Source organism: Aplosporella prunicola, assembly GCF_010093885.1.
Source record: "Aplosporella prunicola CBS 121167 unplaced genomic scaffold K452scaffold_68, whole genome shotgun sequence".
Taxonomy (NCBI): domain Eukaryota; kingdom Fungi; phylum Ascomycota; class Dothideomycetes; order Botryosphaeriales; family Aplosporellaceae; genus Aplosporella; species Aplosporella prunicola.
In genome coordinates, this window is record NW_022983596.1 from 16,496 (window position 1) to 42,586 (window position 26,091).

Genomic DNA, 26,091 nt, shown 5'->3' on the forward strand with positions numbered 1-26,091 from the left:
GGAACCCATTGAAGAGAGAAACTAATCTGATAGTTGTCTCTGATGTACCGGGCTGTTTCTATGATGGATCGGACTATTCCTTGGCCTGATCGCCGCTTGCGTGGGTTCGCTAGTGCTTGTAGGGCTGCCTTGGAATCGCTGTAGATTGTGTAGGACGTTGGATTTGGGTTATCGTCTTCGAGGTTTTGCTCTACCGCTAGTTCCATGCCGGTGTTAATAGCAATTAGCTCGGCCGCTGCAATGCTATAGAACTTGCTGGAGCCGATTCCTTTCTTTGCTTGTCTATGGATATTTTGTTCTTTCCCGAGGATTACTGCAGCTGCTCCGAGCTGTCCTTTTACTTTAGATGCATCTGTAAAGATTCACGTAGCCTGGTTTAGTAGTAGTTCTTTCTTAAAGGCCTCTAAAGTTTCGGTTTTAGGTAGCTGCAGGCGAATACTCTCTAGCGGTGTCGGCTTCCATGGTGGAAGGGGGCAGGTGTCGATTATTTCAGTGTCTTCTGCCTGGTTTGGGTTTTGTAGCTTGAGAGTTGCGTCAAGGGGGCTAAGAAAACTAGCTGCTAGGTCAAGCTTTAGGGATGTTTTGTTGACAAGTGCCTTGCATGGGTGCGAGGCTGGAAGCGTCTTAAGGTTAGAGATAACTCTCTCCGCTCGAGCCTGAAGACGTAGCTTTGTTGGTAGAAGGAAGTTCTCGTAGTCTAGTGTTTCGGTAGATACGGTTTGGAAAGCTGAGATGGCCTTGGTTGTTGCTATCCGTTGAACTCTAGAGAACACTGCTATTTGCCATTTGCATCTCTTTGGGGAATGCCAGACCGTTGAGGCGTAGTCTAATTGGGGAACAACGCATGCTTGATAGAGCTGGCGCATTTGTTTCGGTCGAAGATGCCTTAGTCTGCTAATAGCTAGGCAGGTCTTAGTTGCTCGTGTGACTGCTCTCTGGACGTGGGCTCTCCACCGGAGCTGCTGATCGAAGATGACTCCTAGGAGTTTTACTTCTCGTTTTGGTTCGATTACATGGTTGCCCATAACTATTGCTCCTGGGTGGGTTAGGTCTGAGCTTCTTGTAAAGTGAATAAGCTCTGTCTTATCAGCTTCAAAGCTTGATCCGGTTTGTTCTGCCCAGCGTTGCATCCTTGGGATATCTTCTCTCTGCAGCGTTGCGAGGTTCTTGCTAATAGACCGGCTTATCCGCCACCGGCAGTAGTCATCAATATAGGCAGATGCTCCTCCAGTAAAGTCTACTGGCTGGTCTACCAGGTCGGCATTGTAGAAGGCGAATAGGATTGGGGAGAGCGGGGATCCTTGAGGAAGGCTAGGGTAGTCTAGAGCTGCAGCTGGTTTGTTGTATCCGTCGAACGTTATTGAGGCTGCCCTATTCTCTATAAAACTACTAATCCAGTATCTTGCTTCGGTTGGAATCCTTTTCTTGGCTAGGCAAGAATCCAGTGTCTCTTTATTGACAGCGTTGAAGGCACCTTTTAGGTCGAATGCCATTAGCGTGACTACTTTATGTTCCTTCCAGGCTTTCTATATTGCGTCCACTAGGACGAGTAGGGCTTACTCCGTCGACCTACCTAGCCTTGCACCGAATTGGGTGGCTGGGAGGAGATTATACTTCTTAGTATAGAAGGAGAGTCTTTTGGCTATTACTAATTCTAGTAGTTTTCCGAGCGTATTAAGTAGAGAGATTAGGCGGTACGCTTTAGGGATTGTGTAGTGAGGTTTGCCTGCCTTCCGGAGAACGATAATTGCTGCTGTTCGCCAGGCTTTCGGATGGTATCCAAGGGTAATAGATGAAGAGAAGATGTGGTGAATATGCTTAGCAATATATGGCTAGAGCTTTCGTCAGACAAGCATTGGGAGGCCGTCTTCCCTAGGAGCAGTACTAGCGTTGGAGGAGTTTAGGCTCTGGTAGATTTCGGTTTCCGTGATTGGTTCCCAGCTCCTAGGGGGTGTTGTGGCGGGTTGAGGTGTGGGTTGTGGATTGGTTGGCTGGGGAAAGAAAGTATCTAGTAGGAGCTGTGCTTTCTCTCTGTTTTCTATGGCTTCGCCGTTGCCGGTGGAGAGCGGGGGGATCGTGCTGTAGTTATCGTTTGGGCTGGCGTATTTAGCTGCTTTCCAGAGCTGGTTACCTTTCCCTGCGTTGTCTAGAAAGTCCTTCCAGTGGCTGCTCTTTGCCTGTGCTATCGCTTTTACCCACGTCCTGCGGGCCGTTTTCATTACGCTGTACTGGCGTGTCGTGTCTGGGTCGTCTCTTCCAAGGCTTGCGCTAAAGGATTGCCAGAGTCGTCGGTGCTTGTTGTACTTTACTTGGTGTTCTTTTAGCTCCGGGTTAAACCACTGTTTTGAGTACGGGCATGGTTTGGCTACTGGGGTTAGCTCATTTGTGATAGTTGCGGTAACACTAATGAGCTGCTCGACTGCCTTGTCTAGTTGTTCCTGCGTGACGATTTCTGGTACTTGGCCTAGGGCGTGTTGAACGGCTTGTCCCGCCTTTATCCAGTCTGTTCGTTCGTAGAGCTTTCGTGGCGGTCGTGTATTTGCTAGTTCGACCTCCATATTCCATTCGGAGTATGTAGCTCTGTGGTCTGATCCGTAGTTCTGGTCTAGGAGTTCGCATTTGATAAGCCGGTTTGATAAGTTGCTGAGAGTGAGGTCTAGCGTTGTTTTGCTATCGGCCTTGTTGCTAGCGTAACACGTCGGTGTGCCTCGGTAGAGGTGGCTCTGGAGCTGGTGTTCTTCCATGAACGAGATTAGAGACGCTGCGCTTCCTACTAGGTACGGTTTGATGTTATCTCCGCCCCACAGTGGGTCTTGTCTGTTAAAATCTCCTCCGAGGATGAGCCTCGGATGGGTATTTGCCGTTTGCTTTCTTATCGATTGGCGGATTTCTTGAAGAGCAGCTAGTATTTCGTTCTCAGCCGATTGCTGGGTTCCTCCCATTGGTGGGATATAGACTGAGAAGATGATTATGGGTTGGTTTAGGGTCTGGATTCGGACGGCTGTAAGGTCTCGGCTGTTGCATAGGACCTGCCTTTGTGCTGACGAGGAGATTCTTTTGTTTACGTATATAGCGGAACGTTTCTTTTGGTTTCCAGCGTAGGTTGGGGTGTATAGGTTCCATGAACGGTGTTGTGGTAGGGTTTTAAAGAAAGAGACTGGTGGTTCTTGGATTAGAAGAATGTCGATTTTCTCTGTGTCTGGATCGTTGATTAGGGCTTCCATGCATTCATTGCTTTTCCAGATATTCAATTGGACAATTCGTAGGGGCTCTAGCATTGAAAGCTGATGTGGGGGAGGGCTCGGGCTCTGCATTGGTTGTTTCCTGTTGGGTGGTTACCGCGGCAATCTACGCATTGAGGTGGGCTACCTGGAGGGCAGCTTTTTGTGTTGTGTTCTTTGTTGCAGTTTCCGCATCTTTCTTTTTCCTTGCAGTTCCAGGCGAGGTGTCCGAATCCCTGGCATTTATAGCATCGTTTTCTTTCTATGCGGTAGAATTCGACACGGTTGGCGATTTCCTGGCCAAAGAGAAGTCCGTTCTGGACTGCATTCTGGGCTGCTTCTTCGGTGTTAAACCAGATACCTAGGGACGCGTAGTGGCCGAGCGGGGTATCTTTCTTTTTCATCCAGGCTATGTCTTCAATCTTTGAGTTTGTATCCGGAAGCTTGTTTTCACGGGTAATCTTTTGGATCGCTTCTTCCTTTTCTTCTAACTGGACTTCGCTTGTTGGCGTGCGGTGGGCTACCACTCCAAACCTTGGGCGGTTAATCTTCGTATCTTTTCCTAGTACTGTGGTCCATTCCTGGTTCTGGATAGCTAACTCTTTAGCTTCCCCGGTTTTGAAGCGGATGAGGTATCCTCGTCTTGTTGCTTTTGCTCCTAGAACCTCTGTTTGCTTAGTTGGTTCCTGGCTCTTGAGTGCCTCGGATATGAGGTTTACTGCTGTTGGGGTAGGTAGGTTTCGGGTGAGGCCGTTAGCTGAGATCTGGTCGGGACCTGTTGGGGGGACGTCGATGAGTATCGTCGTGGGGTTGTTGCTCGATTGTCTGTTGTACGCTGGTGGTGTTTGAGGTATACCGTGGGCTACAACCGTTGCCCAGGTTGGGGGTCGGCTTTGGTTTGTTGCGGCCTGAGACTGAAGCTTGCTTTCGAGTTTTCCAACTTGCTTAGCTAGGTTTTGAACTATTATGGTAAGTTCTTGGTGTTCCTTTTTGGCCTCGGCTCTTTCTTTTTGGAGGAGTTGGATAACCTCTTGTTGCTGGGCTACTAGTAGGGCTAGTGTTTCATTGTTTGCGTTTGTCTTCGCTTGGGGGGTTGCTAGTGTGGGCTGTGTAGTGTAGCTGTTGGAGCTGTTATCTTGTATGGAGGTCACGTGAATTTCGTCTTCCATGTCCTGGTTGTGTCTGCGGCTAGCTTCGTGGCGCCTTTCTCTTGTGTTTTTATGCGGGGCAGCTGATTGGGAATGAGTGATTCTTGTCGTGTTTACTGGAGTAGACGTTGACTGGCGTGGTACACGTGATTCGGTACTAGGGATTGAGGCCATGGTTTAGACGCTGTGCCAAGTCTGCGCTTTGACCACCGGTGAGAGAATTTGCGTCTGGAGGGTGTAGACGCTACTGTGATAGAGCCTAGCCTTACGGCCGCGCTAAGGCGGTGCAGGCTTTGCTACTGCGGTAAGGTGTTGTGTGTAATGTGCGCCTTCTTTTGCTGGTGGTATTGGCCCGGGGCGGGCCTTGGTTAGTAAGTTCGGATCCTGCTCCTCAATTTTTGAATTATAAAGCGATTGATTAATTGGTGATGCAAAGAACTATGCCATGTTTACGAAACATGCTGGGCAGGCTGGATACAGACTATTGTGCCTAGCTTCTGAGATGTTCAGGTCATGGATTCCGTGGTCGAGGTGGACTACACGCAAAATCCGGATCTGCAAATGTGTTGCTTTCTCCTGCGGCGCAGGAGTATCACGGATCATGTGACCTGAAGGCCTATGTGAGCTTCCTTCGACAAAGCGAATAGCAGATGTGTTTCTCTTGCCCTTCTCTTGGAGCCGAACTTCGAAAAGGTCATAAAGCTATCTGTACCCTTTGCCTATTTATGCCAAGAACATATTTCTATCCATTTGGCGCAACGAAAGTAAATCGGACTGAGCGTCAGCTAGAAACCTCTGGCTTAGCTCTCTGCCATACGGGATAGCATCTCACATACGCTCTAACAAAAGTTGATTAATACATACTTGCCTATTTTCCCTGGAGGCGCTTGAACTAAAAGTTTCTCATTACTTACGCGTTCATGTGTTGCACCCCAACGGCGCCTACCCTATTTGGCTGTCCTTTTTACCAAATTCGACAGCCAAATTAGGCAATATCGGCGCCTGCCGTGGGCGGGCGTCGATCTGGCCAAAATGGCCGCCAATTTGGTGTTGATGTTGCAAATACATGAGGCATCACGCCACCCACTGACTCGACCCCTGAACGACCCCTGTTCAACACCAAATCAGCTATCATCACCGAGCCGCATCTGCAGCAGCGCCTGCAGTAGCAGCAGTCCCTCCTGCGTCGGTATGGAGGCCCGCTGGTTATATAATATACTATGCCTGGTAGTGCTTCGCAAAAGCAAAAGTCTGAACACGCGTTGATGTATTGTAGAGGCCTGTTTTTCGCCCATAAAACGGGCTTGAGAATGCAGCAGCAGGTCAGTGAGCTTCAACGCTTTCTCCATTTTACCAAGCACGGTTTACAACATGTCTTCTTTGTCCTCCGCCGCTCCCGCGCGCCCTGCTGAGCACTCTGCTACACCCGGCCCTGCTGCTGGTGTTGAGAACCGCCCTGCTAACACCACTGCTACGCTCCTACCGCGTCCCTACGTCCCAGAGCGGGTTACTGAGCCCTTTACCTCCGCTGCGCGCGAGTCCTTCAGCGCCATGATCGAAGCTACTGGGGATAATACAAGGCACATTAGTGCTCTGCAGTACTACGAGCTTCGACAGTGGCTCACTGGCAGGCCTACGAGAACTAACGTCGATCGCCGTGCCCGCCGTCATGCCAAGGATAACTACACCTTCTATGAGGGAGAAGGTGGCAAAGAAGGCCTGTATAAGAAGGCCGGTGAGGGGTATGAGGAGAGAAAGGTATTGCGTAAGAGCGAGGTTTTTGATGCTATTCAGGACGCACACCTAGATACTGGCCATACTGGTATGTATATTACTATATATAAAGACGTCTTTTTACTAGTAAAACCGCCTACTAATATACACTACTGTATAGCTATCGAATCAACATATAAGCATGTTGTTTCCCAGCACTACGGTGTTACCCGTAACGATGTTGCGTTCCTCCTACCCCTATGCCAAGTGTGTATTCGCACGAGGAACCACCCTACTGCTCCAGCGCGGATAACGCCGATCCTCTCTAAGGAGATATTTGAACGCCTACAAGTAGATCTCGTTGACTACTCCAATCACCCTGACCCGGTAACAGGGGATAAATACGTACTACACATACGCGATCACTACTCCAAGTTCTCCCAGCTAGTCCCTCTACAGAACAAAACCGCACGAGCAGTTGCCTCAGGGATACTACGCTGGATACAGGCATTCGGCGCTCCGAAGATGCTTCACTGTGATAACGGCACTGAATTCAAGGGCGCTGTACGTGTTCTCATGGAGGACTATCGTATAAAGATCACTCTTGGCGCTCCTTATCACCCAGAGAGCCAGGGTGGTGTTGAGAGAGGCAATAGGGATATTAAAACGAAGCTTGCGAAGGCCTGTACTGCGTGGGGCCACCCTGGCTTCGCTCATGCCTGTGTGGACGTTACTCTGCAGTCGAATGCTACACCACGGCGGAACATTGGGATGTCTGCTCACAAAGTCCTCTTCGGCCGTAACATAAGGATTGGGCGCGTACGAAGGCCCCTACACGAGAGGGCCGAATCGCCAGTGATAGTTGAGGACAACATTACGGAGAGCTCCGGTGATGACAGTACTACAGCGGACATGGAGGTGGAGGACTCAGATGACGCTGATACTGCGGAGCACGAGCGGGGGAGGACTCGCGGGCGAGCGAACGAGGCGGGCGACGGTTCGCAAACGAGCGCTGGCCCGCGTGCGAACGAGCGAGCGAACGAGCAACCAGCAGAGCGCGCTGCGGGAGCTGCGGAGGTTGTAGCAGGTCCGATAGGAGACCCGTCGGGTACCCGCAGTTCCAATTTATCGCCAAGACCCAGCCAAATATCGCCCTCCGAAGAAGACCCGTACCACTCTTCATCTTCGTCGGACCTGCCGCTACCTTCGACGCTTATGCGGCCTCGCGTACGAACTACTACTGTCGAAACGATCGATCTAACGCACGATACCCCGCCGCGGGCCGCTCCGCGTGTCTCACAACAGCCTCCTCCGCAGTCCCCACTGCCTCCGCGTCCCTCACAGAGTCCTTATACTTCACTGATTCGGTGGCCGCTGCCGCTTACGCCCCGCGCTGCTCGTATCTCTCCTCCATCAGCAGAACAGGAGCTACTGCGACGTCCTGATGCTCCAGAGTCGGTTCGAAGAGGCATGGAGCGCCTCGCCTGGGCGCAGAGAGAGGCGTTTGCTGCTAAGCAGATAAAGGAGGAGCGACTACAGGAGACTGCAGAGCGCGCTCTACAGTTGCAAGCGGAGCAGGCGGAGAAGGCGGAGCAGGCGCTACAGGCGCTGCGGGCACTACAAGCAGAGCGAGCAGAGCGGGTTGAACGTGCGGAGCAACCCCCTGAGCAGCACCCCGCGGAGCATCCTCCGCACGCTGAACACGCGGCCAGTGAGCCTCCGCTCGCTCAACACGCGGCTAGTAAGCAACCCGCGCCTACTGATAGAGGGTGGGACCGCTCCGCAACTGACGCAACAGTCCGCCGACTTGGTGATAATGAGCGCCAGAGGATGGTAAAGCAATCAAACACCTCACAGGCCATGCCACCGTTCACTATTGGCAGTGTTGTAGGCGCGAAGGTGCCTGAAGCGGACCAGCGGGGTGCTCCGCAGATGTTAATCGGTGTTATCCATGAGGTAATTGGCCAGATGTATTCTGTAAGAACACCCTTCGGTGTTCTTAATCGACCTTTCCCTCCGCACAAGCTGGCCCTGCTACAACCCGCCCAGCGCCCTGATCATCTTGATACCCCTGAGGCGAATCAGCGCATCTCAGTACGCCAAGCAACACAGCAAAATGGCCTCTCTCTTGGCATGATTGCCCCCAGTTGCCAGTGTACGCGAGGGTGTAATAATAACAGGTGTGTTTGCCGAAAGGAGGGTCGAGAATGTGGTATCAGGTGCCATGGAGGGAGCCAGTGCTCGAACCCACCGCAGCAGGGTGAGTCCTCTATAGGAGCAGCGGGTGAAGCAGCGGGTAGAGCAGTACGCGGAGTAGCACGCGGAGGACGTAGTGGGCGTAGCGGACGTAGCGGGCGTGGCGGGCGTGGCGGGCGTGGCGGGCGTAGCGGGCGTGGAGGAGGGTCCTCTACAGTAGCAGAGGCACCTGCTACTGCAGAGGCACCTACTACTGCAGAGGCACCTGCTACTGTAGAGGGACGCGGAGGACGCCGAGGACGCGGTGGGCGCGTAAGACGAGGCAGTGGGGTGGCCCGGGACGGTGGCACAACGCGTTCGGGGCGGGTGAGCAGGCCAACAGCGCACGCGCGCGGTGACGATTGAGGTGTTTTTAGCACTTTTTTTTTGCGGAGTTGTAGATGGTTCGTGATATTTAGTAGTCTTCTTTTTCTCCAATATTCTCCGAGTTTTTTGGTGTGAAATAGCGGAGAACAGCGGAGAACGAAGAACTGTAGCTGACTCGCAGACCAGCACGGGTGATTCGGTTAAATGTACGAAAATTGATACGATCTACAACATCAACACCAAATTGGCGGCCATTTTGGCCAGATCGACGCCCGCCCACGGCAGGCGCCGATATTGCCTAATTTGGCTGTCGAATTTGGTAAAAAGGACAGCCAAATAGGGTGGGCGCCGTTGGGGTGCAACACATGCAACTGGAGAAGGTGATGTGCTCTAGTGAAGATTTTGTGTTAATAAACATTTCATGAGAGATTATTGATGTTAGTGTATCTGGTAGTTAGCTTTTTGACAGTATTTGCCGTACTTCATGAAGAAGCGTATGCCACTGCGTCGAATTCCAGCGAGAAATAAGTAAGATTAACCATGCTTCTTGCCCCAATGAATCTACTGACCAAGTTTAATCGAAATTTGTAGCAAATCTAGCTTGCATCACATATCTTGCTATGCGTCTCATTCCCTGTGGAAAGGCCTTGCCCTGAGCCCTCTAGTTGGATGCCGTGAGGGGATAGCGGGAATGTTTGTCGCCACGAGCGGACTTCTTTCTCTAGCCTTTCGTTCTCCGCTACTAGCCGCTTGGTCTCATCACCTAGAAGCTTATTCTCTGTTTTTAGTTGCGCAGAGCGGGCGTCAGAACCCTCTTGCGCAGACCGCCACCCCAGAATCACTAAAGCCTGGTGTCGGGCTCGGCTCTGCATGTCAGAGAGCCTGATTGACGTCCTGTGGAGCTCGCTTCGGGTTGTCGCATGCTTCCGCATTTCGTGACGCAGTAAAAGCATGGCACAATGGCCCTCATCCGGGGGTAATGACGATATTATCTGCTCGTTGGAGTCGGCAGCGTGCGTGGGATCATTGCAGTGATCATGACTCGATAGATCCATATTGGCTCTCCTGGTAGCTCCGAAAAGTGCTGCTGTTGGCTCGGCTTAGACTAAACAAGGCTCGTGTTGGGACGCTTTTGCTAGTGGAGGTGGGGTAACGGGATTAGCTTAGGCTCCCTATGATGTTGCCTGCAGCTTTGCTGGAGTTTCTTTTAGAACGAGACCTGTTATGAGACAAAATATGCTGAGATTTATACCTCTACAGCGAGCTTCATTGTGGTTGAGTATATTTCGCACGTGCATGTTTACAGCATTGATATTTGAAGCTATGACTGATTAGAATATAGACTCCTGCGACCTACCGGAGTCCATAGTAGTTCCTAGTTATGCCGGGTATGCTAAGTGGACTGGATGTATTAGTAAAGGTTTGAAGGATTAGTAATAGTTACGTGCTCAGGCTATTGGAAAAGAGAGTGAAAGTGTAACTGGGCGGATCTCTTATCTGAGAATACTACGGATTAAAGCGCAAGCTTGTAAATTATAAAATAATCGTATGCTATTATGACTACCTTTCGACTCGCTTTCCAACGTGGTATATGGTAGTATGAGGTTTCACCAGAAGATCATGCAGTAGGCTCCCTAACAGCTGTGCTGGTAATAATAGAAGGTGGAAATCATAACCCAGATTTCCAACCATTAGGCCACGGCTTTTGCAATAAAGACGTGGTTCACTTCCAGCTATACTATTCTACCTGTACGTGAGGTGATGTTCTCGTATGTATTTACTCTATGTTGGGATATAAGGCCGGGTTGTTTGATCATCAGGCCATTTTATCTTCGCATGATTCTTTATCATATTTGTTTTGCTTGGTTGTTCCACCACCATGCTATCCCCTGCTACATTCTTCGTGCGAGCACATGGATGCTTCACTATTTCATGTATATAAACCTCGCTGCCAGTCACCTCTTCAAAATAAAGCCGTGTTTACTTCTCTCTCGCTCGATTTCGCCCATTCCGCCGCCACTCTACTCCCCTTATATTTCTTGTACTTCCAGTCTCTAGTCAATATAGGCCAAGGCAGCAAGAACAATAGTTGTATAAAAGAATAGATACGACTCATGTCCTACAATCAAGCTTCAGGACTTCATCTTCTGGAATAGGAGGCAATGTCGGGATAAAAATTAGCCTCTTTTGACGGGGTGAAGCCCTTAGAGGTTTCTGCGGCGGCAAATCTATCAGTTGGGTCCTGTAGTATCGCTTCATCGCCATTTCCGGGTATAGTTTCAAATACAGCAGATAACGCAAGATAAGTCGTATATATAATCCCATGGAGGACCTTTTACTCATAGCTTGGCCAAAATCATGTAATCGCCCATTAATCATGCAAGGCCGTCGAAACCGGCTGGGAGCGCTCTATGAAGAGATTACTTTAGATGAACCCAATGGACTTGGAAATATGTATGTAGGAATCTTGCACATAGCACAATAGAGGGATCAACATGTTAGCAATACTACTCGAGATCCGAGCGCCAAATTTCGTGGGGATTGTAAAGCTACTAGATTAACCTGCATGGCAATAAATTTATGATGCGCGGACAATCTTGTCTACCTTTTCACAATACACCAATTTTTATACAACATTCCACCATGATATCTACTTAAGCATTCAAAAGGAGTAACCGTTGATAGGATCGAGAGAAAACATCTCGTACCAAAGAATACGCATCCCTTATACCGTTGGAGATGCAACCGAGTTCGAAATAGTTTGCCAATATGTTAAGTGTCACTGCCCTTGACTTTGTCCAAAACAGACAATAAGATACCTTGCAGTGATACTACATTGATACTTGTTTAAGTGCATCTTTCAAACTACCCGCTTTTTAAGACCACCTGTTGTTTTCTTCTCTCCATTCTTGCGTCTTTCCGCGATCCGTGCCGAGGACCTAGCGGTGTCAGGCTGTCATCTTGTACTGGAAGTCGTTTGCTTACCTCGTTGGCCGTGGGTCCGATTTTCTCCCGCTCCGCGCCATCTGTCTAGCGAGCATTGCCACCCGCTCTTCCTGCGCCTCGAGACTTTTCGATAGGCATTCAATCTCTTCCCTAGCGGATAGTAGTTGGGTTCGAAAACTTCCCCGGTCCAGCTCCAGCACCCTGATCTGTTGTCCTTGTAGAACTGATGAGCTTTCCATGGCAGAAATACGGCCGTATAGGCGGTGGACCTCTTGTTCTAAACGATGGACGGTGGAAGAAGTAGCAGTAGCCTGCTGGCGGGTGTGAGCATCTAGTTGATCTGCTAGCTGCTGCATATTGAGGTTTATTTTGCTGAATTGACGATCGCCCGCAAGCTCCAAGCTTCGGATAGCATTACCAAAGCCACGCTGTATCTCGCCAAGTTCGGCCCTGGTTATGCATTGTCGGAAGTATGCCTGGGGTTGAGGAGCCTGTTGCACGTAGCATTTGGGCTGACCGATTCGGTACGGGTAGCTTTGGGGTGCTGCTATGTATTGCGGTGGAAGCGCGTACGAGGCGCCGGGTAAGGGTTGACCTGTGGAAGGAGGTACCAAATGAGGGTGCTGCATCAGGTAGATATTTTAGAGCCAAAGGCTCTTGTTTGGCGTCCTAGGTCTCTGAGAGGGAAAACAGTAACTTTGTAGCAGGAATTTGAGACCGATGAAGAGTGGTCGAAAGGACGACTTTTGATATTGTTGGTAGTAGCATCTATCTAACGATCTGCTAGGTCTGCTCGGTATGCTAAATGTGCAATGAATGGTAGGTCTACTAGGTGGACGGGACACGTTTAGCTCTGACGCCTCCATGCTCTCGCTGGCGAGGAATTAATATAAGAGACGCACCGAATATAAATTACCGCTTACTGCTATATATATCGCAGCAGGCGCGTCTGGAGCGAGCGCACAGAGACTGGTGGTCAGATTATGGAAGACAAAGACTGGCTTCCGTTTTTGGAACAATTTTCTGAAGGGCTCAATCAAATACACACAGCGGTCTCTAAAATGGTCTTTCATCTCCGAAAAGAAGGCGACGAACAACCAACAAAAGAGTGTACGGAAAGCCCTCGAAGAGTCTCGTGTAGGCCGGCAGGGACATTCGACCACCAATATCAACGGCATCCATCCAGCCCATTGATAGAAGGGAGACATCAAACCCGCATGGAATCACCGTAAGTAACTCGCCGGGGTTCTCATTTTCTCTAAACCAACGGCCGGCACTGCAGAACACATGGTGCTTTAAAGACCGCGAATGCAGAAGAGTATAAGCAAGAAGAGCAAGAAGAGCAAGAAGAAGGCGAATGTACTAGGCTACCGGTGATAGATGACGAGCGGTTCTTGCAGTATCGAACTCCGTCGGCCGAGCGCAGCTTGTCGGTTCAAAACTGGCGTAATCAGCACCATCCTTACCAGCCACGATATTACCGAAGACCCGGCTGGAATCAATGGAGGAACAACCAGCGGACTCGTGGCCAATAGCCACATGCAGGCATTAGAAAGTGTGAAGCTGGGCGCGAGGAATTGGACGCCGCTTGTCCTTCTAGATTATTACTACCTATGGAGGTATATATGCTGCTGTCTAAAAGAACACGTTTTCTCTTTGAGATCATTGTTCCCTTGCAGTAGATAAATGAGTGGAGTAGGGGTAAGGCTGTTGTGCAACAACTAAATAATGAGGCTGAGAAACATGTGTTACCGGAGTGATTCTGGCCGACACACCCCCTTCATGATGGGCAATTTGATGCTCATCATGACACAAAGGAAACAAGCCTTTTAGGAAAGAAGAAAAGCTGAGTGATAAAACCTAGAGAAATAAATCCAATTTGGTATGGCAAAAGAATATCAGTTATTCGTGCTCGAGAGAAGATGTTCGATATTTTTGAGGTTCAGCTGTTTGACAAATTGTTGGAATCTTTGCGTTGGTAAAGCCTTTGTTAGGCCATCTGCGACCATTTCGGCTGATGGAGTCTATTGAAGCTTAACGTGTTGGTTTTGAATTTCCTGGCGTAGCCAATGCTGATGGATATCAACATGTCGAAGCCTTGTGACGAGTTTAGGTGTAGACTCCTCGAGTAGACGCATAGTTTGCCTGTTGTCGCACTGGATGAAAAGGTGATGGTCTGGACTGAATTGAATTTGTTGGAATAGACGCTCCCACCAAAGGAGTTCTTTTGCAGTTGTCGACAGTGACAGAAATTCGGCTTCTGTACTAGAGGTTGTGACCGTTCTTTGCTTTGTAGCTTTCCAATCGATCGGTCCTTGGAACAGCTGAAAGACGTATCCTTGTGAAGACTTTCTCGTATCTAGGTCGTTTGCAAATGAAGCATCGCTGCATGCGAGGAATACGCTTTGTTGGTTGTTGCAGATTCCACTGAACTCGATTGCTAGATGTTTAGTCCCAACGAGATATTGAATCAGGCGGTTAGCTAGCTGTAGGTGTCTTTGAGACGGATTTTTTAGATGTTCTGCGAGTTTGCTGGAGGCCTGGGCGATGTCTGGCCTAGTGATAACGGCAGTGAAATTGATCGATCCAATTCTTTGTTGATAGGCATAGATCTCCTGGTCTGAAGCTTGAGAAGTCGAAGCTTGAATGTCTTCTACCGGTAATGGTGTTTGCGGATATTTCTCCAAGTTGACATTGAATTTGCTTGCTAGCTTATCAATATAGGAATCTTGACAGAGCCAAAGCTTTCTCTGAGGCCTGTCTCGGATAATCCTGATTGCAAGAAACCATTCGAGTTCTCCTAGAATTCGAAGATCATAGATATCGAGAATCTTCTGCTGGAATTTCTGGACGTGGGATTCGTTTCCTTGAGAATAGATGACTGCAATGTCATCAACGAAGAAGAATAGTAGCATGGAATCGTTTTGGAAGAGACAGTTGACTCCTGGAACCTGAGAGAGTCCAAGGTCATGAAGTGTCGTTGAAAGATGATTGTGCCAAAGTGCCGTCGACTGTTTGAGTCCGTATAATGCCTTTAGTAATTGAAGGATAAGGCCTGGTTGAATATCTCGGTATAATTGTATCTTCTCGTCGTTTAGGCTCCGTTTATTGAGCGACAATGTGAAGTAGGCGGAGTCAGGCGCTAGAGAGCTCAGCTAAAAGGTCTTCATTGTACGCAGTCACCCAAATGAAATCTTCGCGCCTCTCATCACGACGGTTTCTAAGATTCTCACTCCTGCTGCCCTCTAGAAAGTGGCCCAAATACCGAGAAACATCGGCTCTCGATAGCATATTTGCACCAATTCTTCGTCACTGCCATCAGGTACTGCCGTTAGGTTGGCAAACTATGGCCGCTTCAATAACTAAACGCCTTCCCTTGGACGTATTACTAGAGCTGTTAGACTTCCTCCCGCCCCGATGCCTCGTTGTCCTGGCTAGGGTCAACAAGTTCTTTCACTCTAGCCGTACATTGAGTTAAGTAACCAACAAAGTCTTCTGCCCTCTCACATCGGCCTCTAATGCGCAGTGAGAAGTATCACTGACCTTTTTGCAATTATCTCTTCAGGCCATTTGAAGTCCTACAGAAAGAAAAATTGGACTGAAGGTCCATAAGGAACCTCCAGCTGCTTCTTGGAACGTTGGGGATATCCTGTGTACGACAGGTTTTGCAGAATAAAAGTCCGACAACCAGTACCATCGCAGTAAATTCCCTCCCTTCTGTCCCACCGAACCAGACAAGTCCGCGCTCAGTCAGCAATAGCTTTCCACCAGCTATGCCCCCGCTTCTACCCAGCCTTCAGGCTCAAGATGACAGGTCCTGCAATCTTTGCCAGAAGCGAGAATGTCAGTCATAGTGCTATCCGAGAACTCTCCGATCAAGGAAACCAGTTTCAACAGCCAGGTGACAGTGGGACAACAAACTTGTCTACACTCCAAACAAACCATTTCAACGCAGCGGCGGAACTCGGCGAGTTAACTACACAGAAAGGAAATAAAAAGAAGAGACGAGCTCATCAAAGGACTAAAACAGGGTGTTTGACATGCCTTAGAAGGAGAAAGAAATGCGACGAGGGTAAACAGTGATGTACGTCATGGAAGACCAGTATTAAGACACTATTAGGCATAAATTGCACTCGGGTCGAAAGAGAGTGTATATGGTGGGCTACATAAACTATGTAGCGTCACTAGCCAATTAGGACAATGTATTGAGAGGATTTCGCATTGCTAGGAAGCTGATTCCGAGACAGGCCAAAAGAATACAGTCGTTTTGAACCTGCTCCGCCAAAGTCAACAGGCAGTGTTCATCACCAGTCAGCAATCCTCCAAGGCAACCCCATTCAACCAAAGCCACAGAGCTTAGCAGGGGAACTGTGGTCGGCTCCAGCTCGTCAAACGTATCACCAGGAACATCAAGACGGTGATAGACACGTTGGAACCGTCCCAGTAGTGGGCCCTTGCAGGCTGCAGTCACCAAGACACACAGCTCGTTTTCGTCGCTATGATGACTTGATTACACAACCGCTTTCGCCTCGGTATACTCAAATGTAACAGTACGTAGCCCTGTTCGTGATTCTTCATTTGTCGTTTGAAGGCTGACTATTGGATGCAGGCCTAACAGGGAAAATCTACAACCTGCTGAAACGCAGAATTTGTTCATTCAACATCAATCGTCTGTTTTGCCGTCATTACATTTACGGCCTATCTCAACTATTGAGAGAGATCGCCCGCCTCTTTTATCACAACAGGCTCAGCAGCCTACCGCCAGCTCACAGAAAGCCAAACATATCGACCCCAGCCTCACACATCCGCCGCGGGATTTTGATTATGTGGAACGTTCATTTGACATTATTTTGGAACATTTGGAGAGAAACCAGCTTGTCAAGCCTTGGGAACCGCTATATTTCAAAGATCTGAAGACAAGGTTACAAATGGGTAGATGAGAAGCAAGAGGATATTAAAAGGAAAGACGAAGAAAGACGGAGATTGCTCTGCAAAATTGTTGCTAGCTATTGCTTTTGTATATTGAGATCAACAAAGACAAATGTACTCTCTTAGGCTTGTAGTACCTAGATAGTGAGGGCCGGTAGAATTTAGACTAATATTTGGTTTATGTACTGCGCGACTCCCGTCCCAAAAACTTTCATATTTTAACATATAGTTTGCTCCTTAACCATGTCGCTTTGTCCAAGCAAGGTAGAAAGCTTGTCGTAAATCTCTCAATAAAGCTAATTTGTTACTCTAGATGAAACTAGCAACCTTAACCTCGGCACTGGAAGGACGTACAATATACTGAGCACTAAACATATTTCTACCAGTTGTAGTTTCAGTTGGGTGGTCTATCTAGTCAGCTATAGAGCGAAGATATCGGCCCAGGCTCCTTACCAAAGACTCATTTAGGCTTGTACTCCTCACCCGAGCAGACTAACCTCTGTCCGACGAAAAGGTCTTCCAAATGGACCCTCGTGTTGAAGTTGCATCGACTGCCTCTCAGCGCAGGACCCTATTCACCATACCTACTAGCTCTTTTAGCTTCACCTGACGTGAAGCCTGACGTTCCTCGAAGCTCTAGCAATCTCCAGCGGCCGATCTTCGTCCTCGGAGCTGTACACAGAGCCCGCAATCGTATCTTGCCAGTCACCGCGCCTCTCTGTCGCGCAGCTAGGGTGAATACTATCTTTTCCGGTCGTCGTTGCCCTCTTGTGGTCGGCATCAGGGATTGCGTGTTGGAACGTATCAAGCATCCATTGTGCGCACTTAGAAATATAGCCCCAGCCCTCTGGAAAGAATGCTAAGAATTGTAAAAAACCGTGCGAGATGCCAGGCAAGAGCAGCATTTCCACGTGTTCGTATACTTTGAACACACACGCCTCAGCTTTGGCCAGTAAGCCCATCTCGAGTCGTTCCTGCCATGCCGTCATTTTAGCTTGGCGCAGACGACCTGCAAAGACCAACGTATCGTCGACCAATGGGTCTCGTTCGCCTGTTAGGAAGTATGTCTTTGGAAACATGGCTAGCAGCGAGTCCGGCGCCACCAAAGGCGACAGTAAGAAGTCGACGCGGAAGTCAGGGCGGTTGTGTGGCCCGACATAAAGAATGACCATGGCACGCATCAACTCAGGCGCCAAGATACGGTCGTTCAGATACGATATCTTGGAGGGTATGACCAGCTGGGCTCCCTGACACGCAGCCTCAGGTAGAGGCGCAGGAGCGCTGTCCCTCTGGTTTCCCCGCTGGAGGAAAGCACGATCGACGTTGGCGTCCCCTAGAGAAACGCAGGTAGCGGTTAGCAGATCTTCAGAAAAGAGTGCCACGATCAAGCAAGGGTGAAGGGTGCCTTTACCTGCCTCTCCACCATCTTCGTCATCCTTGTCATCGAAGTATTGTGACGTGCCGAGTACGGGCGAATCACGGTGGGCGTCCTTACAACACGGTATGTCTTTACTGATTCCGCGATGTCTTAGCTCCGCTGTGAACTGAAAATTGTCTTCCGTCATCCAATTCCCAACATTCAGATCGAGTGCCGGATATAAGAGGATTATACCTTCTGGGGGTGGCAACGCTCTTGCATTGTGCCAGTGGCGGAGTTCTACGCTTCCAGCCTGCAACACCATGAATACCATACCCACCGCTAAGTCTCCCCCAGCACCATCGCCGGCCACAAACAGCTTGGGAGCTTGCTCTCCCGAGAGGCCGATGCACCGACCCCTGCTGGCTACGAGCATGTGGTAGACATCGTAGCATTCGTTGAGCGCAAAAGGATACGGGCAGGCCTCCCAACCGCCCGCCCGCCCCCGCCCGGGCCCTTCGGGCGGGCGGGCTGGCAGAGCGGGCATGGGCGGGCGGGCGGGCGGCGAGCGGGCGCCTAGGCGGGCGGGCGGGCGGGCAGGCGAGTAGGCGATTACTAAGACCTCTCGCTTAGCCTATTTAGGTAGTTACCTAAAAAAAAATAAAAAAGTAAAACAAAATAAATGCAATACTTTTTACTTTTACTAGGAATCGAACCTAGACCCTTATAAAGTAAGGAATATTCTTAGTTTTTATGAATATATACCTAAAAAAATGCGCACAGACCACTTTTGCTCGCCTGCCCGCCCGCCCGCAGGCAACGGGCGGGCGGGCGAGCAAGGCGGGCGTGGGCGGGCGGGCTATTACGTAATCCGCCCGCCTCGTCGCCCGCCGCCCGCGGGCGGGCGACTGGGAGGCCTGGATACGGGTACTCGGGTGCTTTCTTGTAATCCAGGCTCAGCACTGGAAGCTTGGTAGTTTGAGCCCAGCTCATAAGTTTATCATCGTGGTTCCTCGGGCTCATCGCAACGAAGCCACCTCCTGGAATATCCAAGACTACTTTGTTGTGACTCTTCAACGCGGACAATGGCCCCTCAAAGTACAGCCACGCCTCTACCGGCGCCTTGTATGAAGAGTCTTGCGGCCTCGGTATGCGGACAGCCCGCGGGGGTAACGCATTTGGCAAGGACGTAGGAGCTTTGTCAACGTCGATATGTACGGCGAAGTGTTTTTCTCCCAGCTTGCCCTTATCTGGTCCAACGTGAGTGTAGCCCTGACCTTCCGCACTTTCTCCTCGGCTTGATCTGTGGAGACCATGTAATAGGCAGTGAAGGTGATGGAACAAAGGTCCCGGAACCATTTACTTCCTATCGGCATGGCCGTCCAGAACCCGGCATCGAGCGCTGTCGTGATCCATATTGTTCTGAAGTATGACGGTGTGTAAATGTTCTCAAGCGGTTCTGGGCGCGCATGACCGATGATCTTACTAAAGTTGCGACCGCTGTATAGCCATAGGACGGTGATCACGACCATTTGCCAGGAAGTGAAGCGCTTTGATAATTTGGCGAAAACACCTCTTAGAAGGACGGGGCCGTGCTTGTTACCACTACTGGAAGTATCAGCGAAGCAAATCGAAAAACAAATCAAAGCTAGGGAGTACCCTACCTGTATAAGTATGCTGAGAAGAAGCAAGCGATTGCGATAGCTTCGATCTTGCGGAGCTTAACAGAAGGTCTTCCCAGAACGTAATCTTCGGTTTGCATTAGATGACGCAAGAAAAACAAAAGGTACATAGTGAATAGCCAATTGCTACTCACCAATCATAGTATCGGTTTCTGATAATGCCGTGCGTTTTCCGCCAAGTGCCCAAACTTAACCAAATTGAACTGCCAGCCAGATGTCTGTAGAGGAGTTACTTTATGGACACTCACAATAATATTTGCTACATCGTAGGCCAAGCGCACCATGAAATGACGGAACAACCTACCAGCTAATTACTCTAAGACTTTACGGGACGCCTTGATTCTCCGCATCCTCCTGCCACCTTATCAGGTGTAATCCTCGTTTCCTCCGTGCTGGCAACGTTAGGTATATGAGGCATGTTTGGAATGCTGAGTACAGACTGTAGTATCTACCATCTAAAAGGCGTAGCTCCTTTATCATGTGATAGAGGTGCACCATAAGCAAAAAGCAGACATATAAGCGTGCTGCCTTCTCCTGTGGCGCAGGAGTTTCAGAAATCATGTGACCAAGCGGGTCCGTGCGAAACTTCAATAAGATTGTGGCGCGCTTCACCATGTAACAACCATGCCCTACCAATAGAGGCTGGTCGATAAAATGTCATCATAAAGTGACAGAATATTAATCCATCTCCACGGTTATGCTGCAAAGTGGAACGCTGAGAAAGCTGCCCAACATTCTCATACAGTAGAAATCGTGAACGAGACTTATCGCTCTCCAAAACAGAACAAAATCTACTGGAGCTTTATTTGCTGTGAAGCTGGGCGCGAGGAATTGGACGCCGCTTGTCCTTTCTAGATTATTACTACCTATGGAGGTATATATGCTGCTATCTGAAAGAACACATTTTCCTTTTGAGATTATTGTTCCCTTGCAGTAGATAAATGAGTGGAGTAGGGGTAAGGCTGTTGTGTAACAACTAAATAATGAGGCTGAGAAACATGTGTTACCGGAGTGATTCTGGCCGATATTTGCGAACGTTTTTATCTGCGCGCTGAGAAAGTGGTAGTGACGTACAGGCCTCCCAGGCGCCCGCCCGCGGGCGGCGGGCGACCAGGCGGGCGGATTACGTAACCGCCCGCCCGCCCGGTAGGTCGTTGCTCGCCCGCCCGCCCGTAGGCAACGGGCGGGCGGGCAGGCGAGCAAAAGTTGGTCTGTGCGTATTTTTTTGGGTATATATTTATAAAAATTGAAATTGACTAATATCTAAAACCTAGATGGTTGACTGGTTCGGTTCTGAGATTTCCATGATCCAAAGAGCCTGGGTTCAATTCCCAGCAAATGCAAAAAGTATTGCACTTATTTGCGCTTTGGGGAGAAACGAGGATTGAAGCCATATTGAGGGCCCTAGATTCGCTCTAGGGAGCAGGGTTGTCCGGCTGCTATTTATAGCAGGTCTGTAATGCTCTAAGCGTCTAAGTTTACTATTTATATTGTGGTTATTGGCTTGTGGTTGTTGGTTTAATATATTTAGTATTCTTAGAAGCTTAGTGAGCCTCTCGGAGCGAAAGCTCTGAGGGGCTTCTCCGCTTTATTTTTTTCCTCTATCTAATATATATATTTAGTAATACTCTAGCTAGAAAGAACCTAGTAGTAGTTACTAAAATAGCCTGGAAAATTTTAATATAAATCTCTAAAATATTTTCTCCTTCTTCCTTTCTTTTCTTTTCTTCTTTATGGAACGGTTTCTACGTCGTCCTATCTCACAAGCAACTTCTTCTACTAGTTCTATTCTTTCCTCTCCTCCTACCGAAGAACCTTCTTTTATATCTAGAAGCTTACCTATTCCTACTATAGAAGAAAGTCCTACTCTCTCTTCTCCGCAAACTCCAACACCTTCTTCAACTAGCCATGTAAACTTTATAATACAATGGGATAAGGTTCGCCTAAACGGCGTACCTTTATATGGTCTAGAATATAGACCACGGCACTCCTCTATACTATCAAGTAATAGGAAGCTATCCTGGGTTTTTAGCTACGGTGCGGATCTTCTTACTAGTTCAAAGCAGCGTATCTTTGTGTATAAGCTTTGCCATCTAGCGAAGTCTTACCATAAAGGGGTATATTCTGCTAGTGGTACGGACCATATAACCAAACATCTTTGGAAAGACCATAAGATATCAAACCCAAATAAACCGCTACCGGAACCTATTTCTACGCCTATACAAGGAAAAGATACTTCTACACCAAAATATATTGTTGCTACACCTTTCAACGATATTAAGTTTAAACAAGACTTTATAGATCTTGTTATAGCAGAAGATCTTTCTTATGCTACTGCAGTATCTCCACGGCTACGGAATCTTATTATATCTGGTGGCCAAGGCGCGTATTCTATTCTACCAGAAAGCGGGACTACTATAAGCACATGGATTAAAGACTCTTTTATACGAAGACAAAAATCTATAAAGGAGCTTCTTTCTACAGCACGTAGTAAGATTAATATTAGTACGGATATTTGGACTGGACCTAATAGCCGGTCCTACTGTGCTATTGTTACCCACTTTATCGACTATGACTGGAAACTTCGGATAATTCTTATTGCTCTTCCCCGGATTCTTGGATCTCATACTGGCGAGAATATTGCTAGCTGTTTATTAAATACCTTTACGGAATTTAATATAATAGCAAGAATTGGTACTATTACTACAGACAACGCTAGTAATAATAAGGCAGCTATTAGTATTCTTGCTAGTAGAGAAGCTATTTCCGGATTTACCGAGGGCTCCTGGATCCGTTGTATTGGCCACGTTATTAACCTAGTTGTTAAAGCTCTTTTATTTGGAGAAGGGTTAGGGCAACTAGAGTCTAATATACGACAAGCTGGCGATATAGAGCTATTTAATATCTGGAGAAAACGCGGGCCTATTGGAAAGATTCACAATATCTGTACCTTTATAAACCGCTCAGATTTACGGCGCCAGGAGTTTCTAAGCGGGCAAGCAGATTCCCATATACTAGATAATGATCCAGATATCTACGGGGATCCTACTTTCTACTACCAGCTAGTAGTTGATAACGGTGTCCGTTGGAACTCGGTTTATTACATGCTTAAACGCGCTGTTTTCCTCCGCCAGGCTATCGACCTTTATATCCTCCGGTTTAAAGGGTCTTCTTCTACTGATTATAATCTAAAGCAAGACGCTTTAGATAATAAAGAGTGGGAACAAATAGAGCTTTATCTAAAGCTACTACAACCTTTTAAGACCCTTACAAAACGGATGGAAGGTATTGCCAATAAGTCTAAAACGGAAGGGTCCTATGGTGCGTTATGGGAAATACTTAAAAGTATAGACTATATGCACCATCATTTATCTCTGGCTGCTACAGAGATAAATAAAAACCCAATAGACTTTGAAGAATCTTATACTGCCGGTGTAGATGCAGCTACTATTAAGCTAAACTACTACTTTAAGGCTACGGATAATTCGCCTTTATACCGCGCTGCTATTATTCTTCATGCAAGCCTAAAGGTCAAATACTTTCAAAACGTTTGGAAAGATAACCCCGAGTGGATTCAAGAAGCCCGTACTACTATAAAAGACCTCTTTCTAGAGTACGAGTCTAAAGAACAAGAGCGTACTCTAGAAGAAGATTCTTTATATGAGTACTCATCAGAGGATGACTTTGATTCTTTTGGAATTACGAAAGACCTACTATCTTCAAAGAGATATAAAGCTATATCAGAGCTAGATATATATCTTGAGACTGATATAATTTTACGGGTAAAGGATCCGCTAGAGTGGTGGATAAGGGAAGGCGGGAAATGGCCTATATTACAAAAAATAGCCCTAGATCTTTTTAGTATTCCAGCTATGTCGGCGGAATGTGAAAGGATTTTTAGCCAGGCTAAGTATATTATTACTGACCAGCGTAGCTGTTTAAGTGATAATAGTATAGAGGCTGATGAGTGCCAAAAGCACTGGCTAAAACAAGGGCTTTCTATATAGTAATATATATTTTTCCGCAATATTTTCGAAAGTTTTCCTTATTCTAATTAACATTTTTATATTAGGGAAAGACAGCTAGTAGAAAGTAAGCTCTAGAAATTTAATATTTCTTATAAAAGCTTATAATAGATAATTTCTAGTTCTTAGAACGCTTTAAATAGTACTCGTTTACTTATAGTATTAAGAAAACCTTCTAAGAATTAATTTTATTAAGTTATTTTAGCTGTTTAATGCCCTAGGATCTTACGCCTAAGGTATAGGATTTTTAGTATAGATTTATATAACCTAGTAGATCGTTTTTGCACCTTAGTTGATTTATGCAGCCTCTGTGGTTGGCTAGTAATGGACTTAGAGGTGTTAGGAAATTCGGTTATTTTCGCATTTTTAGCGAATAACGTTCTAGGATATAACTTCTAAGCTCCAAAAAATAGATGTTGGTTCTCGTCTCGACGCGTAGATAAATTTAGAACCTATAGTTATTAGATTCCGGCGTCAGCTCGTAAAGTTATTACCAAAAATCGGTTTTAGGGACGTTGGATCAAATTTTATTGTTCCTCGCCAAGATTAGGCTTGGCAGGCACCTTACCTAATACGGAAGGTGGATCCCCTTTTAACCAATCAACGTTAAACCTTAAGTCGACCCGCCCGCCTGCCCGCCCGCCCGCCCGCCCGCCCACGCCTACCTATCCGCCCGCCCGCCCGAAGGGCCCGGGCGGGGGCGGGCGGGCGCCTGGGAGGCCTGCTTCAAAGACCTTGCCCCACCTCATACGGAAATCAATAAGAGAAAACCCAAACATGTTTCATGGAAAATTGACAATGAAGAAGACAATAGAAGCGAGCACTATCAATCAGAGTCCGACCAAGCCTTGGTGGACAAAGGAGAAAGCGATGACAACCAAAGTGATGAGGAAGAAGACAGTGAAAGTCTGCATTATCAATCAGGCACCGAGCAAACCTTAGTGAGCAACGGAGAAAGCGATGAGGAAAGTGAAACGGGAGATGATAACCAAATCGGCAAGAATGTTGACAGGAGAAGCGAATACTACCAAGCTGAGAGCGAAAAAGCTTTTGTTAACAAGGAATACGATAGTAGAAACCGGAGTTACCAACCGGGCACGAGGGCTGCCATAGTAAGCGACGAAAGCGAGGAGGGCAGTGAAGATGGAAGTGAGGATGGAGGCGAAGATGGAAGTGAGGATGGAAGCGAGTATGGAAGCGAGTATGGAAGCGAGTATGGAAGCGAAGATGGAAGCGAAGATGGAAGTGAGGATGGAAGTGAGTATGGAGCCGAAGATGGAAGTGAGGATGGAAGTGAGGATGGATAAACTATCATTTACACGTTGAGGCTCGTAAGCGCTAGAAAAGTGCTACGGAATTAGGTAGATCGTTTGTTTCTATATAGTTACGAGGTAGAATAAACAGTAAATACTATATGTCCTATAAAACCCCTGTCGATAACTTATATGTCAGCCAGGATCACTCCTCGTTTTCAGCCTCATAATTTATTTGTTACACAACAGCCTTACCTCCTGCACCACTCATTTATATACTGCAAGGCAACACTGATCTTAAAAAGTGAACGTGTCCTTCTAGATAGTAGCTTCTTTATCTTCACGTGTAGCAGTAATTTAGAGGGACAAGCAGCGTCTTATTCCTCGAGCCAGCTTCACATATTATTATACGCTAAGATTTTTCAAGCACGTTAGGTAAAGGATTATCCGGAATAAACACAAGCGTCAGTGCTTACTAACTTGAGGGTACTAACCAGCAGCATTTGATGTTTAATAACGATCGCGATGATAGCAATGGCTGAAAAACCCGTGACATTTTATCTTAAATAGTTTCAGCGTGGTGGCAGCTGCGTTGCACTGTTTGGTCCATACAAGTGAAGTGATTGATTTGGAATGACGTTTATCTTGGCGCGTTAGGGAAGAGTAGCGGCTTTGCCGAGGCAATTGTGTATATAATACACCTAGCAAACATTGGATACGTGGGGAAACACTATTACTCTAGAATGGGTTCCCGGCCATAGGGGCATAGAAGGAAATGAAGAAGTAGATTACTACGTAAAATACGCTGCTAAAACTCCCCCATCTACTACTTCTACTAGCTACGCTTCTTATAGAATGCTAGTAAGAAAGCAAGTTACAGTAGAGTGGAAGAAAAAAGCTACGGACCTTGCTAGTAAAGCTTCCTCCTCCTCCTATATTAACACGTTTAACTGGACGATAAAGCAGAGACTTAAAACTCTTCCTTTTGAAAGAGAAATACAGTCTGCTCTTTACCAATTAAAGATAGGACACGGATACTTTAAATCCTATCTATATAGATTTTCTCACTTAGAGACAGATCTATGTATATATGGCCCAGCAAAACAAACCCCGAGACATCTACTCCTTAGGTGCCCGCTCTATAACTCTCCAAGAGTAATTCTCAGAGCCGCCTTAGAAACAAACAACCCTAGTTTTCAAGAGGTATTAAACACCGGACCCGGAATTCTAGCAACGCTAGAATTCCTTCAGCAGA

General features: G+C 47.6%; 6 protein-coding genes across 6 annotated transcripts; 1 reads left to right on the forward strand and 5 right to left on the reverse strand.

The window, feature by feature from the left end:
* Positions 1 to 4,120: 4,120 nt before the first annotated feature.
* K452DRAFT_150132 (uncharacterized protein) lies at positions 4,121 to 4,678 on the reverse strand. Its single transcript, XM_033535527.1, has 2 exons — positions 4,250 to 4,678; positions 4,121 to 4,182 (listed from the first exon to the last, which is right to left on the reverse strand). The coding sequence occupies exons 1-2, from the start codon at positions 4,541 to 4,543 to the stop codon at positions 4,171 to 4,173; spliced, it is 306 nt and encodes a 101-aa protein (XP_033391683.1). The 5' UTR covers positions 4,544 to 4,678; the 3' UTR covers positions 4,121 to 4,170.
* Positions 4,679 to 9,240: 4,562 nt separating this feature from the next.
* On the reverse strand, positions 9,241 to 9,699 carry K452DRAFT_313578 (uncharacterized protein; the record flags this gene model as incomplete). Its single annotated transcript, XM_033543674.1, has 1 exon — positions 9,241 to 9,699. The coding sequence occupies one exon, from the start codon at positions 9,697 to 9,699 to the stop codon at positions 9,241 to 9,243; it is 459 nt and encodes a 152-aa protein (XP_033391684.1).
* Positions 9,700 to 11,625: 1,926 nt separating this feature from the next.
* On the reverse strand, positions 11,626 to 12,219 carry K452DRAFT_313579 (uncharacterized protein; the record flags this gene model as incomplete). The annotated part of the gene is made up of 1 exon (XM_033543675.1): positions 11,626 to 12,219. One exon carries the CDS (start codon positions 12,217 to 12,219, stop codon positions 11,626 to 11,628), a length of 594 nt encoding a protein of 197 aa, XP_033391685.1.
* A 4,583-nt stretch (positions 12,220 to 16,802) lies between these two features.
* On the reverse strand, positions 16,803 to 18,797 carry K452DRAFT_292794 (uncharacterized protein). Its single transcript, XM_033541444.1, has 5 exons — positions 18,756 to 18,797; positions 18,479 to 18,674; positions 17,931 to 18,435; positions 16,973 to 17,852; positions 16,803 to 16,926 (listed from the first exon to the last, which is right to left on the reverse strand). The coding sequence occupies exons 3-4, from the start codon at positions 18,421 to 18,423 to the stop codon at positions 17,122 to 17,124; spliced, it is 1,224 nt and encodes a 407-aa protein (XP_033391686.1). The 5' UTR covers positions 18,424 to 18,435; positions 18,479 to 18,674; positions 18,756 to 18,797; the 3' UTR covers positions 16,803 to 16,926; positions 16,973 to 17,121.
* On the reverse strand, positions 18,547 to 19,668 carry K452DRAFT_345273 (uncharacterized protein; the record flags this gene model as incomplete). Its single annotated transcript, XM_033545447.1, has 2 exons — positions 18,547 to 19,481; positions 19,541 to 19,668. The coding sequence occupies 2 exons, from the start codon at positions 19,666 to 19,668 to the stop codon at positions 18,989 to 18,991; spliced, it is 621 nt and encodes a 206-aa protein (XP_033391687.1). The 3' UTR covers positions 18,547 to 18,988.
* A 4,692-nt stretch (positions 19,669 to 24,360) lies between these two features.
* K452DRAFT_313584 (uncharacterized protein) lies at positions 24,361 to 24,890 on the forward strand (the record flags this gene model as incomplete). Its single annotated transcript, XM_033543676.1, has 2 exons — positions 24,361 to 24,418; positions 24,445 to 24,890. 2 exons carry the CDS (start codon positions 24,361 to 24,363, stop codon positions 24,888 to 24,890), a joined length of 504 nt encoding a protein of 167 aa, XP_033391688.1.
* Between the last annotated feature and the right edge of the window lie 1,201 nt (positions 24,891 to 26,091).

Bases quoted from the DNA above. Each gene is read 5' to 3' on its own strand.
- K452DRAFT_292794 (XM_033541444.1), bottom strand. From the start codon at position 18,423: ATGCCCGCTCTGCCAGCCCGCCCGCCCGAAGGGCCCGGGCGGGGGCGG. The intron at 17,853-17,930 runs GTAAAGGCACCC...GCGTTTCTCTAG, and splicing joins CGAAGATGGTGGAGAGGCAG to GGGACGCCAACGTCGATCGT.
- K452DRAFT_150132 (XM_033535527.1), bottom strand. From the start codon at position 4,543: ATGGCCTCAATCCCTAGTACCGAATCACGTGTACCACGCCAGTCAACG.